The sequence below is a fragment of the Cucumis sativus genome, chromosome 3 (assembly GCF_000004075.3).
Source record: "Cucumis sativus cultivar 9930 chromosome 3, Cucumber_9930_V3, whole genome shotgun sequence".
Lineage (NCBI taxonomy): Eukaryota > Viridiplantae > Streptophyta > Magnoliopsida > Cucurbitales > Cucurbitaceae > Cucumis > Cucumis sativus.
In genome coordinates, this window is record NC_026657.2 from 35025286 (window position 1) to 35043994 (window position 18709).

At 35.0% G+C, this 18709-nt stretch overlaps 2 protein-coding genes across 4 annotated transcripts; one reads left to right on the forward strand and one right to left on the reverse strand.

Moving 5' to 3' along the window:
• The first annotated feature begins 34 nt into the window (after positions 1 to 34).
• Positions 35 to 1943, forward strand: LOC101221849 (3-ketoacyl-CoA synthase 7). Its single transcript, XM_004141157.3, has one exon. The coding sequence runs from the start codon at positions 113 to 115 to the stop codon at positions 1499 to 1501; it is 1389 nt and encodes a 462-aa protein (XP_004141205.1). The 5' UTR covers positions 35 to 112; the 3' UTR covers positions 1502 to 1943.
• LOC101222085 (pentatricopeptide repeat-containing protein At1g10910, chloroplastic) lies at positions 1575 to 18153 on the reverse strand. Of its 3 annotated transcripts, none has more exons than XM_031883014.1 (11): positions 17750 to 18153; positions 11255 to 11339; positions 10849 to 11112; positions 9348 to 9650; positions 7737 to 7841; positions 6188 to 6287; positions 3805 to 4124; positions 2896 to 3072; positions 2674 to 2802; positions 2226 to 2436; positions 1575 to 1910 (listed from the first exon to the last, which is right to left on the reverse strand). In XM_031883014.1, exons 1-11 carry the CDS (start codon positions 18034 to 18036, stop codon positions 1906 to 1908), a joined length of 1986 nt encoding a protein of 661 aa, XP_031738874.1. In that variant the 5' UTR covers positions 18037 to 18153; the 3' UTR covers positions 1575 to 1905. The 3 variants fall into 3 exon arrangements, with proteins under 3 accessions (XP_031738874.1, XP_031738873.1, XP_004141206.1); XM_031883013.1 differs by having other exon boundaries at positions 1575 to 1928; XM_004141158.3 differs by lacking the exon at positions 1575 to 1910 and having other exon boundaries at positions 1954 to 2436; positions 17750 to 18151.
• Positions 18154 to 18709: the final 556 nt, after the last annotated feature.

Sequence of the window (18709 nt, forward strand, 5' to 3'; positions counted from 1 at the left end):
CCATTATAAAGTTGTTTGGCATGACAAGGAAAGTCATATACTTCTTCTTGGTAATCTCTCACTCACATCCTCTGATTATATAGACTTTCAAACTGAAATCTAGCATGTGGCAATGGAGAGGTTTATAGGCAAATGCTTATCATTTACAAAGATGATCATCCATCCAGAAGCTGTAAATTGTATCTCCCTAGGTCATTTTTTACTGGCTGCTACTATTTTGAGTATTATTCTGCTTAGCTTAGTCTATTTCAGAGCTAGTTATGTTTACCTTGTTGACTTCGTCTGTTATTTGCCTCCTAATAATCTGGGAACACCGGTCGCCAAGTTCATCAAACACGTAGAAATTTGCAACCTCTTTGATAAAGAGGAAATGAATTTCCTACAGAAAGTCTTAGAGAGGTCGGGGATTGGACCTGATGCATGTATGCCACATTCATTGCATAAACTCCCGCCAGATACTTCCTTCGAAAGTACAAGAGAAGAGATTGAAACAGTTCTTTTCACGGTTGTCAACGACCTTTTTTCTAAACATAAAGTCGATCCTCAGAGCATCGACTTTCTGGTGTCTAATTGCAGCCTCTTCTGCCCCACCCCCTCCATCACTTCTATGGTAACAAACAAATTTGGATTTAGAAACAATATAAAAAGCTTTAACTTGAGTGGAATGGGCTGTAGTGCTGGAATGGTGTCTATAAGCTTGGCCAAAGATCTCCTGAGGGTTCATGAAAACACAACGGCTTTAGTTCTCAGCATGGAAGCTGTAACACCAAACGGATATAGAGGCAAAAGAAAGTCGATGCTTATTTCAAACACTCTATTTCGAATGGGTGGAGCAGCAATATTATTATCCAACAAGAAGAAAGACAAGCAGAGAGCAAAATATAAGCTTCAACACCTTGTTCGAACCCACATGGGATCCAATCACCAGGCCTATCAATCTGTTTTTCAGAAACCTGATGAAGACGGGTATGTTGGAGTTTCACTATCTCGGGACCTTCTTCAGGTAGCAGCAAAAGCACTTACAACAAACATATCATCTTTAGGCCCACTAGTGTTGCCATACTCAGAGCAGATCCGGTACGGATGGTCTTGGATCACCAAGAAAATTTGGCCACCAGCAAAGGGGAAAGAAGTGTATGTGCCAAATTTCAAGAAGGCTTTTGAACATTTCTGCATACACGCTGGTGGTAAAGCAGTTATCGATGCTGTAGAGAAAAGTCTCAAGCTGCAAAAGGAGGACGGAGAAGCTTCAAGAATGACCTTATATAGGTTTGGCAATACTTCATCTTCTTCTGTATGGTATGAACTCAACTATCTTGAGGCAAAGGGAAAGGTGAAAAGGGGAGACAGGGTTTGGCAAATTGCATTTGGAAGCGGGTTCAAGTGTAACAGTGCAGTCTGGAAATGCATTTCTGAGATTGATCCAAAAGCAGAAAGTGCATGGTCAGATAGAATCCATCTATATCCTGTTGAAACTGGCATCCCTGATGTTTCTTCTTGAAATGTCCTAAAGAAACCCAACTACAGAATTTTTCTACACAAGCATAGTCAGTAATCAAATGGCAGACAGTACCTTCTTAATAACTTCGGGTCTATAAGGAATCATCCATTGTGTGACAAAACTAGAACTACATGAATATAAACATATTTTTTAGAGATAAACCGAACTTCCATAGAGAAAAGAAAAAAAATTACATAGTATTTGTCTGCAAGACCATACATATAATAAGTCCAATAAGACCGCAATCTTGTTCGATTCAGATTAACATATTTTTTTCCATGTAAACACACTACTGCTTCTGCATAGTGTGTTGTTCGGTCAGATCCTTCTCCAGGGATTAGCAGTTTTCCATTGGCTTCATTATTTGGAGTATTTACTGATGGTGCAAATGAGATCCTTACCTCTCAACCTTTCACCAAAGAATCAACTTTTATTAAAAAAAAAAAAAAAAAAAAAAAAACTTTAGTCTCCATTATCATAATAGATACACTACATATATTAGAATCAATGAAAGGGTTGATCAGTCATACTAACAAAGAACCCTATCTTTGATCTCCACATTATTCAACCCAATAATCTAATGTCAAATGGGATCTGCACCCATTGGAGAACACCTATTCTCTCTAAAAATTGGTTTCAGAATCCTATTCTGCCCTCTCCATTAGTCCTTATCTATTTATCAATACAATCGTATCATATTATTTTAAAAGAAAGGTTTTCTCACGAGATTTTGTGGATTTTGACAATAGACTATGCTTTGATAGGATCTCTGCAATAAGCTGGCGACCAAATAAATGTGCGTTCTTTAAGATAAGGTTTCTTGTTGATGAGTCAACAACATAACCCTGACCAGGCATCCACTTTAGCAATTGAATAAATAAATCCTTCTTTTCAGGTAGCTCAATGTAGCGTGATGTAGCAATCATAAACAAATCCTGCGGAAGAACAGGTAACTTAGTTATGGAACCTAAAAGTAAAAAGGTACACAGATTGAAGCCACATATTAATATTTTTTCTGTTATCTGTCCCAAGTCAAAATATCTATGACACTCAACCACCTAAAAACAACCTGCTAACAGACTTTTTATAATCACATGAAGTTAAAGACAAGCTAAAACTACAACCAGTTGACATGACCAAATTTCAATATTCTATGTCCACTGATAATTTACCTGATCAATCTTGTATCCAGAACCATGGATTGCCTTCATTACGTCATTTATCAAGTTGACATTACCAAACTTCATAAATCCAAAAGCAAACTTTCTTATAGCAGGTTTAGAAATTACCCCTGCATTGTCCTACAAGGAAATAAATTTTTCAGCATATGAAAATAGATGATATATGAAGTACAGAGTTGAAAATTATAGAAATATAAATTAATTATTAAATACCTTGACAACGACGTAAGCATCTTTGAGAAGTCGACCTGCAATTAGAATGTGCAAAATCTTCTCATGGAGTGCCTTGCACATTGTTCTTTTACTATATTTCAATATATTGTAAACGGAAAATGCTTCCGAATAAGCCCGTATGTTCCCAAGAGACAATATTAAAGATGAACAAAGCTCCTGCACAAAGTCACATTTGGAGTGGATAAACCAATTTTGACCAAGAAAACCTACTGCATTTTTTCCAATGTGAATATGAAATATTGAAACAAAACTTGCAATCTCCCACAAGTCAATTGCTCAAACTTTATATTGAAAATTCCTAATCTCTGTATGGATAAAGTTCTGTTTTGTGCTACATCAGTTAGAAAAATACAACACACAATCTTCAGGGGACCACAAAAATTGTTGCTTTAAGATAGAATGAAGTATGAACCAAAGAACAATCAATCATACTCTTTGTATTCAAATTCTTTGGGTTAACTGTGAATTGTTGAAGTGCTAGATAATTTTACAGTTGCATAAGATGAAATTATCAACCCAAGATAACGTAATGATGGCCCATTTAATCAGCCTACAGTAACGAATCCAACTCAAATAAAATATTAGTTGAAGTATTGTCATGATATTATAGAGTTCATTAAAGTTTAAGGCATAAACATTAGCAACTATAAGATTGCATTCACCTCAACTCTTAACAAAGAATAGCTCAGCAAATGTATAAATTTCCAAGTGAAACAATAGGGCACAGATTATAATAGTTGACATTAAAATGCATTCAGCTCTTGTTCCTTTTATTTTCTTTCCTATTCTCTTTCTCTCTCTCTATACTGTTTTACATCAGAACTAAATAGGAATTAATGACACAATTCCTTCAAGAATATTGTTTGACATGATATAACAAAATTTTACCTCCTCTGGTTGGTGGCCTTTACGATGCATGTCCTCCAATGTCCTATAACAAAGTAGATATAGTTTCTCCTTAAAGAAATATTTGATTAAGATATGGAAGGTATTATAATCTGGACTGATTGCTAAGTCATCCATTTTCCTAAGCATTTGCATGACACTCTCCATTTCCCCTGCTCTGCAGTAGGCACAGAGCATTGTATTCAATATTACAATGTCATATCTGTCATATGTGGCTTCAAAATCTTTAGCCAACAACTTTGCCTCTTCTAGAAGCCCACCTCGGCAAAAAGCTGATATCATGATGCTGTGAGCATATCCATCTGTGAGAAGAAAAAACATTATTGCCCTCGTGGTAGCAGAAAGAATAAGTAAATTAATTTTCCATGGGATTGGCCCCTACAAAGAGAAATTTTTTACAGAATGTGAAGAATCAGCCAGAGCTAAAGTTTCACCACTTTTAGATGGTATTAACAAAAACTCCACACAATGGTTGATAATATGAAAAAATGTGCAAAGATAGTCCTTAAACTGAATGGAGTAGGGCATAGTAACTGAAGCTTGTGTCACTGACACTGAGTGGTGTATCACCAAAGAAGAAATTATCTATTATTCAATAATTGAAAGTAGACATCAACTATTTGTACTAGAATATAAACTGTACAAATTAATAAACACTAACCGACCAACAAATCAGCAAACAAACTACAACCTACTAACAACAAATTAATGTGTATATACATATATATATATAGAAATTTATAAAATTGGCAAATATCAATTTATGCACCTAAACATTGGGATTTGCATCAATTAAAACCTCAACTCAAAATAATAATATTATCAATGTAAACTGTTAGTTTTCACAAATGAATATACTTGGACCCTCCATTACAATGTCATTTTAAAACCATTCATATATAACTTTCAGTCTTTCACACATGTATAAAATTTCTCTAAATGTAATGATTTATGACTATGTAAAGAGAAAAATACGATAATCAAATAATCAAATAGATCATGGATGTTCTGTATTAAATATGAGTTGTTTTCATCTGTTCATCTTCGTCTATTTTTCTTTACTTTAACAAAAAAAAAATTATATGAAAAGAGACAAATTTCTTTATTAATAATAAGAACTCAATGTCCAAGAGAATTATACAAAGAGCTAAATAAAGAAGTCTAAACATGCAAAAAAAGAACATGGATCAGAAGGTGCACCTGGACATCTCAACTAGGTTGACACCCCTACATGATAATTTTTTCTTCTTCTTTGGAGGGATTTAGAGAAGAATAATTTTATGGGTGATTTTGAGTTAATTTTGTTGGAATTCTTTCCTTTTTTTTCTAGGTTTTTTCCTTGTTAGAATCCTAGAATAATTATGGAAAGATTATGGGAATGTATTCCTTATTTTCCTAAATCTTTTCCTTTTTTATTCCATTGTGTACTCTATTTATTCTCTCTTGTACCTATTGCTTTATTCATTAGAAAATAATAACAACACAAACAATCGTGGTTTTTCTCCCGGTACTCGGGTTTCCACGTAAATTGGTGTGAACTCTTTGTCTCTCTTTTCAATAAATTTTAAATGGAACCAAATGAAAATAGTTACAAATCACATTTTATTGAGGTGATTTTGAGTTAATTTTAAACGGAATCAAATGATAACAGTTACTCTTAAGACACCAATTGACCCAAAAGCTTAATTTCATGGGTGCAGGTAAATTAAATATTATATCAAAACACTCCTCTCACTTGTGGACTCGAAATATATGAAAGACCCAACAAGAGGAAATTAATATTAAATGGAGAAGAAACAACAATGCAGGGGTTTGAACTCTCCTCCTAAACCAACCTACTTTGTTATCATCTTAAATTACCAATTGACCCAAAAGCTTAAGTTGATTGATGAAGATAAAGTTGATATTATATCTAATAGTTACAAATCACTAACAAATAGTCTAAACGGATTATTCTAAAAAGAAAGCCTAAACTGATTCACTTTACACTTATTCAAGTTTAGAGTTTGAATTTCATTTATGTATACAACCCCAAAATGTAGGATTAAAATTTGATAGTTGTAATTATTTTTAAATAATTGTGATAATTTTCCATTCTACTTGTGTTAAATTCGTGGAGAAGAATACTTACATTTAGGTGATTTTAAGTTAATTTTAAAATAGCTATAAATCACTAACAAAGGGTTTTAACTAATTCACTTATAAAATTCTAGAATTTAGATTGATACAATTATTTGCATGAAGTGTTGATACACCCCCAAAGTTTAGGAGTAAAAATTAATAATTATCATTTTTTTTCCTACTCTTCTAACTAGTACAGTTTACTTTTGATTTACAAATTCAAGTCTAAAAGGAGAAAACGTACCAGTTTTAACGTTTTTTGCTTTCATTTCATCAAAAACTGTCTTTGCTTCTCTAATAGAACCTGCCTTGGCAAGGCCATCCATCAACAAACAATACGGCATCTACAAAAAGAATCGCATTTATGAGTATCAGAAGTCGTTTTTCTTTTTTTTTTTTTTTTTGAACCAAGGAAACGAACTATTATGTGAAGTTGTTAAAAATTACACACATGAGTTACGAAGAACACCTAGAATAAGAAGTAAAATATACTGCCAAAAAAAAAACCAACTAATTACATAAAATAATCCACCTTACATACAAAGGATAGATTATGAAAAATAGAGTTTTAAATTTTGATTGAAAAGATTCTTGATAACACACGAAATGTGTTACCTTAGTCTCTTTAGTTTATGCTAGTTTTGAGGGATACTTTGATGCTTTCAGGTTTAAATTTGGTTATTTCATAGATTTAGAGTATTTGGAGCAACATCGGAGTTTTTGGTGAAATAATGAGCTATTGGGCCATTGAGACAACAATTAAAGAATCCAAGTGGCGAAAAGAAGAGAAACTGACCAAAACAGAATGCTTAAACAGCTCCAAGCCATGCTGGCCGAGAGCACAGCATCTAGATGCTATGTGTTTTCACGAGAATTGTAGAAAAAATGACCACTAGGCAAAATTGAGGGTATTTTGGTCATTCGAGGGCAGGGTCTCTACATTTTGACTAGGGTTTTTTGTCACTACCAATTCATGCAAGCTACTTATGAGGAACACATGGAGACCATTAACAGAATCCTGAGGTACTTAAAAACAACTCTTGGTAAAGGGTTGATTTTCAGGAAGACAAACGGGAGAGCTATTGAAGCTTATATTGAACTGATTAGGCAGAGTCCGTTGTTGACAGAAAATCCACCTCCAATTACCGTACCTTTGTCTTGTAACTTGGAGGAGTAAGAAACAAGGGGTTGTGGCCAGAAGCGGTGTTGAAGCTGTGAACAAGGCCATGAGTTTGAAAATATGTGAGGAAATTTGGCTTCAAAAAGTTTTATCCAACCTTCGTTAGGACTGTTGAGAGCTTTTGGGTCAATTGGTGACTTAAGAGTAGGAAGTTGAACAATGAAATTATTCTGTAATAATAAGGCAGCTATTAGCATCGCCAACAATCCAGTTCAACATAATAGAACTAAACATGTGGAGATTAACCGACTTATTAAAGAAAAACTGGACAATGGTACATATGCATCCTTACATCCCTGAGCCAATAGGTTGCTAATGTTTTCACCAAGAGGCTTCTCAGACAGAGCTTTGACTCTTGTGTTAGAAAGTTGGGTCTCATTGATATCTAGGTTCCAACTTGCGGGGGAGTGTTAGAACTAGTGGGCTTGGCCCAAGGAAGGATTGACCCTGATTTCCTTTCCTTTTTATCATAAGCATGTTTATTTATTTTTCCCCTTGTATCTTTTGTGAATATTAGAAAGTTAGATCGTGGTTTTTCTCCCGGTACTTGGGTTTCCATGTAACTCGGTATTTATTTTCTTTACCGCTTTTAATACAAGTCATTGGCACATACCTCATTTTCACCATAGCCAAGGGATTCCAATTCTGATAACAATTTCCTTGATTTCTCAAACAAACCTCCCCTGACATAAACCTTCAGCAACGTCGTTAAAATCACCTGCAAGGAGATATTTTTCTTTTATAAGAAACAAACACCAGCAAGTAGATATGAATACCTACAGTATAAAATTTTCCATAAACGAGACAACTTTTCCATTTAAAATAAAATGTTGAACAACAAAGAATATATTTCTAAACAAGCCAAAGAAATTACAGTTACATTTACTAAAATTTGAGAGAATCGAACTATTTCACACATTAAATATGTTCAATTTAGGTCTTCTAATATAGAAGAAAGACCCCATACAAATATATGGGGAAAGAATAAAGATAATAAAGGTAAATATTTGACAACTAATATTTTTACACAACTGTTTATAAATAACAGAAATTCCAATGCTCTCCCTCAAACTAATTTAAAGATGTCTTCCATAGCCAACTTGTAGATCAATCTCTCAAATTCAGTACAACAGCAAATTGCTTTGATTTAGAAAGCCAAGGGGTACATGTTGTTTCTGCTTCAATCTTCCCCTTGATAAAATGCTTCTCAACCTTGATATGTTTTGTTCTACCATGTCGAACTAGATTCTAATAGATAGAGATGACAACTTTATTGTCACGACAAATACATATAGGTGTCGTCAAAGAAATTGTCAATTGTTCCAGCATTCTTTTGATTCATATGCCTTCACAAATTCCTTGGGCTAAGTTTTTAAACTCCGCTTCAGCACTACTTTTGCCCACCACATTCTATTTTTACTTCTTCAAGTAAACAGATTCCGTCCCACAAAAAAACAATAACCAAAGGTAGATCTTCTATTTGTTCAACTTCCTACTCAATCTGCATCGGTGTAAGCTTCTATTTAAATGTGATTATGTCATCATAATGAAACACCTTCTCTAGTAGATTCTTTCAAAAACCTGAAAATTCTATAAGCGGCTTCAAAATGAGTTGGCTCAGAAGCATGCATAAACTGACTAGCCATGTTGACAGCATAAGCAATATCAAGATGTGTATAAGACATAAATTGATCTTCCAACTAATCTATGATATCGTTCTTTGTCCTTTATTTCTTCTACTTTAACTATTTGTAGCTTGAGATTAGGCTCAATGTAAGGGTTTCTACAATCCTAAAGCCAAGTAAGTCAATAACTATTTGTAGCTTGAGATTAGGTCACAGGTCCCTCTATTTATTTAAAGCCATCTTGATTGCCTAATCTTGATTGTCTATTAATTGAGGATCCTTCATAGGCAATACTTTGATGCATCTACGGAGGATAACACAAATTTGGAAATAGAGAGAAATAAATTAAATAATTGTTGGAAGTTAAAATTTTATCTTCCTTATAATGCTCTTGGACTAATCCATTTTCCATGATCGTGCAAATTCCAATTGTTTTTCTAATTTCATAGTCTTACAATTGATAGGAATTTTAATCATATAACTTTGTATGTTTTCCTAACTAAATATTGTGTTTTTTTTTCTTGATTCTTCTCAAAACTATTCATACGTACGAAACAAAATCCCAAAGTTACCAAGATACCATAAACAAGAAAACAAACCTTATTTGGTACTAACCCGGTCAATTTCATATCTTCAATCAGCTCATCAGCCTTTTTATAATCTCCATTGATTGAATAAGCATTGAGTAGAGAGCCATAATGGAACATATTGGGTGAATGACCTTCAGCTCTCATCTGGTTGAAGAATCTCTCTGCATCTTCCAGTCTATTATGTGAAGCACAAATAGCTATCAGTGTCCCATACGATACACAATCCATGCATAGTCCATTGTCTTGCAGCTCCTTAAGAAGCTCCATTGCTTTAGCATAACCATGTTTAACCCTGATGCAACCAGTAAGCATCTGTTGGAAGTAGACAAGACGTTAACTTTTACTTCTCAACAAGAACATATCAATTAAAAGTATAACTATCCCCTCTCTCCACTCGAACAAATCAAGACGTGCATTGTTTATATTATTGCAAAATTCTTGGCGTAGAATATAGCCTTTATATAAAGAATAATACAGCAGACTTTGTTAGTACAAGAAAATAACAATAATAAACAAGGACAGTTGAATGCCACAAAAAATGACATACAACTCGGTATACAACCCCGATAATGAAATCTATATGTACACATTTTAATTACTGAAACAATTAACTTCAATTACTCTTTCTCCACAATATGGTAAGCTCCCAATATCATCTATCAACAATGGCAACAACCAAGGGGAGGATCACAGATTGAGCCAAGATAGCAAAGACAACTACATCAGCATATCTAATCATACAAGCATCCCCTCACCAACTAAATGTACTCTCAAACCCCTCTATACTCTCCTCACATACTTCCTTTAACATGCATTTCAAATAGGGGTGCCGGTCACAATATCATTGCAACTTTTATGCATACTAACAAGCCATTGTACTAATAAGTACATCATTGAAATATGATAGATGTGTACACAAATTGAGCAATTAAGAAAGCAACATAAAAACTTTTACTAAAGCGTCTACAAAAGAAAACTATTGTCATTCCTAGAAAAGAATTATTATCATTGCTAGCCAAGACAAGACACAAGCTTTCGTCTTATTTAAGAAACAATTTAATTGATAGACAAAGAAAAGGATGTACAAAAAGCCAGAGAGATTATGTGAAAGCTCTCCAGTTTAGGAGCTTGAATCTCTAAAGGACAAAGCTCTCCAGTTTAGGGTTCTCCTCAAGTGTTGGTTTGTTAGGTTTTTTAAGAGTTTGCTTATTTCGAGTTTGCTTTTCATTGTATCTCAATAGTTTTGTCTATCTTCATTTTATTTTATTTCCCTTCTCTCTTGATGGTTATTTATCTTTGAGCATTAGTATCTCTTTATTTTTTCAGTGAGATTTTTTGTTTAATTTAATAATAATAATAATAAATATAGTATATTAATAATAGTTTTTTTAAAAATGGCTAATTTGTCTGCAAAAATCTAATAGCGGTATTTGCAAAAATGTACAACAAAAAAGAAAAGTTGGGTCAACTCACAAAATAGGTGTGATGCTACGAAGATAAACTATCATACCGTGCTGTATGTAACTGTATCTGGACATAAACCATCATTCTTCATTTGATGAAACAGCTTAACACTGGTATCAAACTTTCCATTTCTCACCAGACAGTTGAGGATAGAATTACAAATAAAAATACTATTCTTTATTGATACTTCTTCAATATTATTGTATACTTCTAGTGCCTTCAAAGGATTGAGACCTCTCCCCATGAACTTTATATAACTGCTGTAAGAAGAAACATTGGTCTTTCCAGTCTCTTGCATCCACTCAAACAGCTGCAATAACAAATGTAAAATGACTGGTATTAGAAAGTTCTCAAACCCACCGGTTAAGGCGACCAATAAAAGTGAGCAACTAACGCCTTGATCCTCATTCAACAATACATAGTTACAATCAGATAAATGTTCCCAGAAGCACCTGAGATAGATCCTTCCACCTACTTAACATCCCAAAATGCCGCAGTATAACATTCAAATCTTGCGCTTTTAGTAGTCCACCATATCTACACAAGAAAAGTTAATCCAGCTTAATGTTTTAGCCCCAAAAGGATCTTCAATTTTGAATGATAAAAAGAAAGATAACTTCTGGCAGAATCCTATCTCTTGAACCAAAATAGGAAAGAAGGAAAGGGAAAATTAAAGATTAAAAAAAATAATGATGAAAGGCAATGAGAAAAATGAGAAATAGATAAGTCTTAGCAGTTTGTAATAAGAATAAAAATGGAAAAAGTCATAAAAACAGTAAAACACCAAACAAGAGGTATTATTGAAGTGAGACTAAGCAATAAATATCCTTCCATAACTTTCTAGCCAGACAATCCAACAATTAGCAAAAAACCCAGCCCACCTGGGCGTTCGTCCTCTGTCCTAAAATGTAGATGGTAAAAGGACCAAGACCTTGTCCATCATAGTTCACGTTCGTCAGCCTCAACTTGGGCCAACAACACCCTAAAAGTCTGCAAGAATCTTAACCACATCTTTCCAAGAAAACCAATACTTCCAAAAAGGATATGTGTCCTCCATCACCTCTTTACACAATAAATGCTAATACAAACTATAAGACTATTAGACCTCAACCTGGAATCCTGTGTTACCGTGTATGTTCTCCCAAGAAAAGTAACCCAACCAAAAACTTTTCAGTTGCTGTTTTGATTGTTTTTCTGCCTTGTTTGTAGTTTTTTAACCTCTTGGTCCTCGTTTTGTTAGTCCGTATATTTGGATTCTAGATTCTTTGTCCTTTAGAGATTCAAGATCTTTCTATACTTCTCTTGTACTTTGAGCATTAGTCTCATTTCATTATATTAATGAAGAGGCTCGTTTCCTTTTTTTAAAAAAAATAGAAACTTTAACCTTATGATGTAACTCAAGTGAGAGAATTTTATAAATGTTTAAAAGTTGTCAATACAAGAAGACAAGTACTCTATTTATAGCAAACTAATCATAATCCTAATTAATAAAAGAAACTAATCCTAATCCTAATTAATAAGAGAAACTAATCCTAATCTTTATTAACAAAAGAAACTAATTCTAATCCTAATAAGTAAAAGAAACTAATCTTAAGCCTAATAGATTAAAGATTTGATCATAATATCTTATTCCTATTACATCATTCTATCCCTCCAAACAAAAAAACTTGTCCTCAAGTTTTAAATCAAAAATGAAGGTAAAAATAAAAAAGTAAGTTAGACGAATGGAGGCAACTCAGAATATTCAACATCAATAATATCCCAATTTTGTAATTCCCGCCATTCAATCCTAGAACTAATGTGGTAAAAAAGAACTTTGTTGTCAAAGAATATGCAGAATTCTCATAAAATGAATAAAAATCAATTTTGTAAGCATAATGAAAGTCCAATTGTGGTTGGATTTTTATTTCTTTAGTAGGTTTAGATATGGACCAGATGACATATTGTATCAATATTGGATGGACTTCAAAACAAGTACTCTATTTATAGCAAACTAATCATAATCCTAATCCTTAAAAGAAACTCATTCTAATCCTAATAAGTTAAAAAAACTAATCCTAATCCTATTTATAGCAAACTAATTCTAATCCTAATCCTAATAGATTAAGGATTTGATCATAATATCTTATTCCTACTACATCACTTCCTTGAATAGGATTTGTTCTGTAGGTGTACTGAACCCATAGGTAATGAGGAGACAAGATAGAAACATTAAGGGAACCTTCTACAACTTTGCAAAATAAAAGGGTGTATGCTTGAATGAGATAATGAAGTGCTTGAAAAGATTGAACTATAAGAAGACTTTAGATTTCTTATCTTTATCCACCCATCGTAAGACGGGACAGGATCGTTACTCTACCCTTTTCCTCCTCACCGTTGGTGCTGTTACGATTGACCACTTTTTTACTATAGAAAATCATTTGGGTTACATGACGAAGTTCATGGCCCCATATCGTCAGCGAATCTACCCAGCAACACGTCACAAAATCCCAAGCTTGATATTGACAAATCATAAAGTATTCTGGGTCTATATCCATACCCTTTACCAAAATTCAATCATACATTGGTTGCTTCCTAGCAACTTCACTCAATCCTGTCCCTACAAAAAGTCACTCCCCCTTTGATTTTTCCTTTACTTCCCCCTTTACCTCCCCCTTCACCATCATTACCCACCGTTGCCTCCTTTTCTTTTATCCCTTTCTATCCCAAAATTCTTGTGGCCCCCAATTCTTCCCGACCCCTTTTTAGCCCTCCACTCAACCCACCCCAACTAAATATTAACCTAACCACAAATTGCTCATGGCTTCTAACACTTGTCTAAACCTACCCACTTTTTACCCACTTGCTCTAGGGTCTCTTTTCCATCACCGACCCTTTGTTTTTAATGAGGTAGAGCTCAAAGTGCAAGAAGGTTATACAATGAGCAATTAAAGAACTAGGAATCAGTAGACGCACCTGAACATCTAAATTAGGTTGACACTCCCTTAGTGTCCTCGGCATATCCAAAAAATAGAGAAATGAAATGACATTGAGAAAGTAAAAATGGTCCAAAAAGTAAGACCTTTACATCAGCAGCCTGTCATTAACAAAAGACTAAAAGACAAGTCTAAAATTACCGTTAACCCCCACAACAGTCCCTACTTTCTCAAATCCAACACCCAAAATTAAATCTCCATACATCTTCTCAACATCAATATCTATGACCCAGTTTCTAGTCCTTATGCTTCATCTTTCCCCCATCCCCACCCCTAACCTCCCTCTCTTCTTCTCTACCCCATCATCCCTACCAATCTCAAACCTCCACATCTAGAGCTCCAGCTTTACGAAGCCCCTGTTATGGGGCAATGTATTCAAGGGAGGAGATTCATTTACTTTTTCGTTCACTAGAATCCCCAAAACTTCTTTACCCATTAAGTCTTATTTTCTAAAGGAACGGGAGGGTGTGTCTCATCTTTGTGTTGATCCTGGGAGGAGATTCCAACATGGCACGGTGGTCTTCTCAAACTTCTAACTGGGGATAAAACACAAGAAGTATGAGCTTTTAATTGGTTCATTGAGAATATTGTTCTTATTGATATCCCCCTCCAAAACAACCTCTACACTTGGTTTTATTTTCAAGATTCTCTGACGCTTATATTGATTAATCGATTCTTAACAATTAAAAAGGTGTTTGATAAATTTAATGACCACTGTTCGAAAGCTGAAAGACCAACCTCTTATCACAACCCGTTGCTTCTCTCCATTGGTCACACATCTTAGATGTACACCCCCTTTTTTAATTTGAGAATATGTTGTTGCAACAGTATTCCCTTTCTCCTTTAGTGGACCATTGGTAAAGAACGCCCCTATTTGTGGTTGACCAGGACATGGATTGATACAAAAACTTAAAAGGTTTCAAAAGCTATTCTTAAAAAGTGGAATTGAGACCTTGAGCTTCAATATCACCCAGAAACACCAGCTTATTGCAAAAATTACCTCAATCAACAGCACGGAGCAATCAGGGGATATGCTGGTTTCTCATAAACTACAAAAATACACTTTTGAAGGAACTTCTTTCTTTCTTTGGCTGCTAAGGAGGTGACAAAAATGTAAGACAAAATGGCCAAATGAGGGCAACATTAACTGATCTATACATACCCAAAAGCAAAAAAACAGGGCAGCCACTCTCTCCAGAAAATCTCAAATTGGCTCCCCATCTCCACACAACAAGAATCACTTCTAGAAACCACCTACACCGAAACCACCTACACCAAGAAAGAGGCCAAATCTGTTTCTGAACTCAATTCCAACAACTTTTCAGGCCCCACGGATTCACCATATACCAACAAGGTGCATTTTCAATTTTTTTGTAACTCAATCATAGAAACTTCAAAGTTAAGCGTCTTTAGCTTGGAGTAATTCTATGTTAGCAAGCACATGAGTAAGAATCAAGGATGTTAAAAGGACTCGGTATTGGTATGTGAGTATGTGGAAATATTCTTCCCACTTAGAAACAGTTTGAAAACAAGTAAGTATAACATTGTCATATCGCAAGAATGTAAGGAATGCCAAAGACATTAGGTGTTGAATACAAAATTTGAATCAAGATCTGAACTCTGGCTAACGTATTTCATCTTCCATCCATTGTTCTTTTTATAGGAAACAAACATTTCATTGATAAAATGAAATAAGGGGAAACCCCAAGCACCTAAAGGTGATTACAAAATGAGCGCCAATTGGCAACTAAGACCAATAAGCTAAAGTTCTTAAAAGGGTGCTCAAATCTGCACCAATAAAAAGCCATGGACAATACCATGTCAAAAAAATAACTAAAAGATGAGAAAGACGCCTATTAAGCTCGCCCCATAAAGTCCGAAAGAAAGCCCAAAGAACAACCAGCTAAATAACCTTCTTGCAACCAATAAACGGGTCACACCCACCATAAGAGAGTTGAGGATGTCCAAAATGTCATTGGAAAAAGTAGTAGACCAACCAAAAGCCTCCAAAATGAGATCCCAAAATTGTCGAGCAAAAGGACAATGAATAAAAAGATGAGCAGGGGATTCAACATTAGCACAACACATAATACACCAAGACGGAGAAAGTGGCATATAAGGCATACGATGCTGGAGACGATTGGCAGTGTTTATAGCTTTATGACTAAGCTCCCGAAGAAAAATTTTAATTCTCTTTAGGAAGTGATCCATCCAAATGATCAAATAAAAATCCCTTTCAGAAGACTCGAGAGCACCTGTTAAGTCATCAATCATAAATTTCCCAGTAAACATAGATGAGGAGTCAATAGCCCATCTCCAAGAATCAAGCACTACACGAAATCTGCTAGAAGACAAAGATACCCATTACTAAATTTCATGATCAGTAAAATTACGTCTAAAGTGCAAGTCCCAAGTCTCAAAATCATCAAGCCATGCTTCAGCAACAGAAATATCGGGAGTATAAGAGAGACGAAACAAACGAGGAAAAATCACAGAGAGAATACCACAATCATGCCATCAATCTTTCCAAAAAGGGATAGTGTTACCAGTACCAAGGCAATGTTGAGTCCTAGAAAATTCAAGGTCAGCAGTATGGCAGATGGAGCTCCACAAGGACTTTGATGACCTTCTAACAATAGTCGGCCAAACACATGAGGGATAATAGTACTCAGCCACAATGAGCTGACACCATAAAGCATCCTACTCGTGTAAAAACCTCCAAATCCACTTTTCCATAAGAGCAAAATTTCGATGACGAAAATTGCCAATGCCAAAACCACCAAGAAGCTTTGGGCACTGAGTAGTAATCCAATTAACGTTATGCATACCATTTTCATCACATGAACGGTCCCAAAAAAATCACGAATCAGTTTCTCCAAATAATTAATCACATCGTTAGGGGCATGAAAAAGAGAAAGGTAATAAGTAGACAAGCTTGAAACAGTGGCTTGAATAAGTGTGTGACGACCACCCTTGGAGATGTAGGCATATTTCCAATTATGGAGTTTTTGTTGAAACTTCTCAATAATTGATTGCCATAAAATCATCGATTTAGAGTTGCCACCAAGGGGAAGGCCAAGATAAGAAGCTGGCCATTGTCCATTCTTACACCCAAAAACAGTCACCATCCAATCCAAATCATGATCAGAGAAATGAATGCCAAGGAGCTCACTTTTAGAGAGATTAATAGATAAACCAGAAGCTTGTTCGAAGAATAAATAGCCTCAAACAAGCATGCAAGGGCAGCGCGGTCAGCAGTGGAAAAGAGCAAAGTGTCATCAGCAAATTGCAAGTGATTCAGGATCAAACTCGAAGCACCAATAGGATGAGTGGCTATCAAATTGTTAGATAGATTATGGTCCAACAGACAACTTAAGTAATCGGCAACCGATATAAAAAGAAAAGAAGAACGAGGATGACCTCGTCTAATGCCACCAGTAGGGATTATTTTACCATGAGGTCTACCATTAATAATAATGGAAAATTTGGCACTAGAGACACATCCATGAATTCATTAGGCCAAACCCTTCCAAAGCCTTTAGACTGGAGAATTGCATCTAAAAAGTCCCAATCGACCGTATCAAAAGCTTTTTCAAGATTAAGTTTATCACACCTTCCTTGGTTTCATGAAACCAATCATCCACCAATTCATTAGCTATAAGGGATGCATCCAGAATTTGTCTATTTTCAACAAAAGCAATCTGATTTAAAGCAATGGTAGATGGAAGAACCTGTTTCAATCGATTCGAAAAGACCCGCGCAATAATCTTGTAAGCACACGGGATTAGAATTCTCTTGCTGCCATCCAACTACATATAGTTCTTTACCAAAATCGATAACTAACTAACATTGACAAAAAAGAAAACGCCCTTCTAACGAAGTAAAAAAAAAAAAAAAAAAAAAAAACGGGCAAATGATTTCCCACAGTTCAAAATCCAACTACACGTAGCAAAAAGGTAAGAGAAGAAGAACCTGGCAAGAGCCGGTGCCAACTCGGAGCAATCTTTAACTTGAGCAATAGCGGACTGTCTCTCAAGGTATGATTTGGAGTGGCGCTTCTGGGCGCCATTGATGAGTTTAGCATTTGAAGAGCCGGGGAGGAATTGAGGCTCTTTAGGGAGAATTGCGACAGAATTAGATTGATTGTTCTTGATAGTGGTGACAGCATGCGATGCAGAAGCCATTACAGAAGAAGGTGTGGGCAACCGAGTCCGGAGGACATGGCGGTGATATCCATTAGCAACAAGGGAGAGTTCCATTTCGAGACAGTGCAATGTGCATGTGAGTTTACTTGTGGATAGAAGTAGAATATTTGAACCAAACCATCGTCCGTCGCACTCCAAAATATCAAACCCATAGTAAAATCAACGTCTCTCCTTGTAACAAAAAGGAGGTTTTAGTACTAATCATCCCTTGAATTATAATGTGTATAGTAATTCTAAAGCAATAGGATTGTTCGAGGAAAAAAAAAGCATATTAGCCATGGAATCTACAAATTATTATCAAAATAAATTTGTAGGAACGAAATTTTCAAAAAGATAAAAAAATTATGATAATAAGCATTTTGATCCTGAGATGTTTTTGGTTTTCTTCTAGTTCGTAAATTTTGAAAAATATGTTCTAAAGCTCTTACTTCTACTTTTTATTAATTAGAAATTATTTTTAGTAATGAGATTGGCAATTGGCAAGCATTCTTTATAAATTAAAATTAAAAATCTTTTTTTTTCTCCCTTTTCCCTATCACATTTCTCTTGTCATTTAGTGGCATTGCAGGCAACCACTTGTCTTTGGCTCGAGACTTACAAATTACAATCAAACTCTCCAGTAAGACTAGCAAATCATGCTAAGAGAAAAAGAAAGGGCATAAGAATAGAGGCAATATTGGCCTGAAGGCAATTGGCTTTAGTCGGCCTCGGCCGAACTGAGGCCACC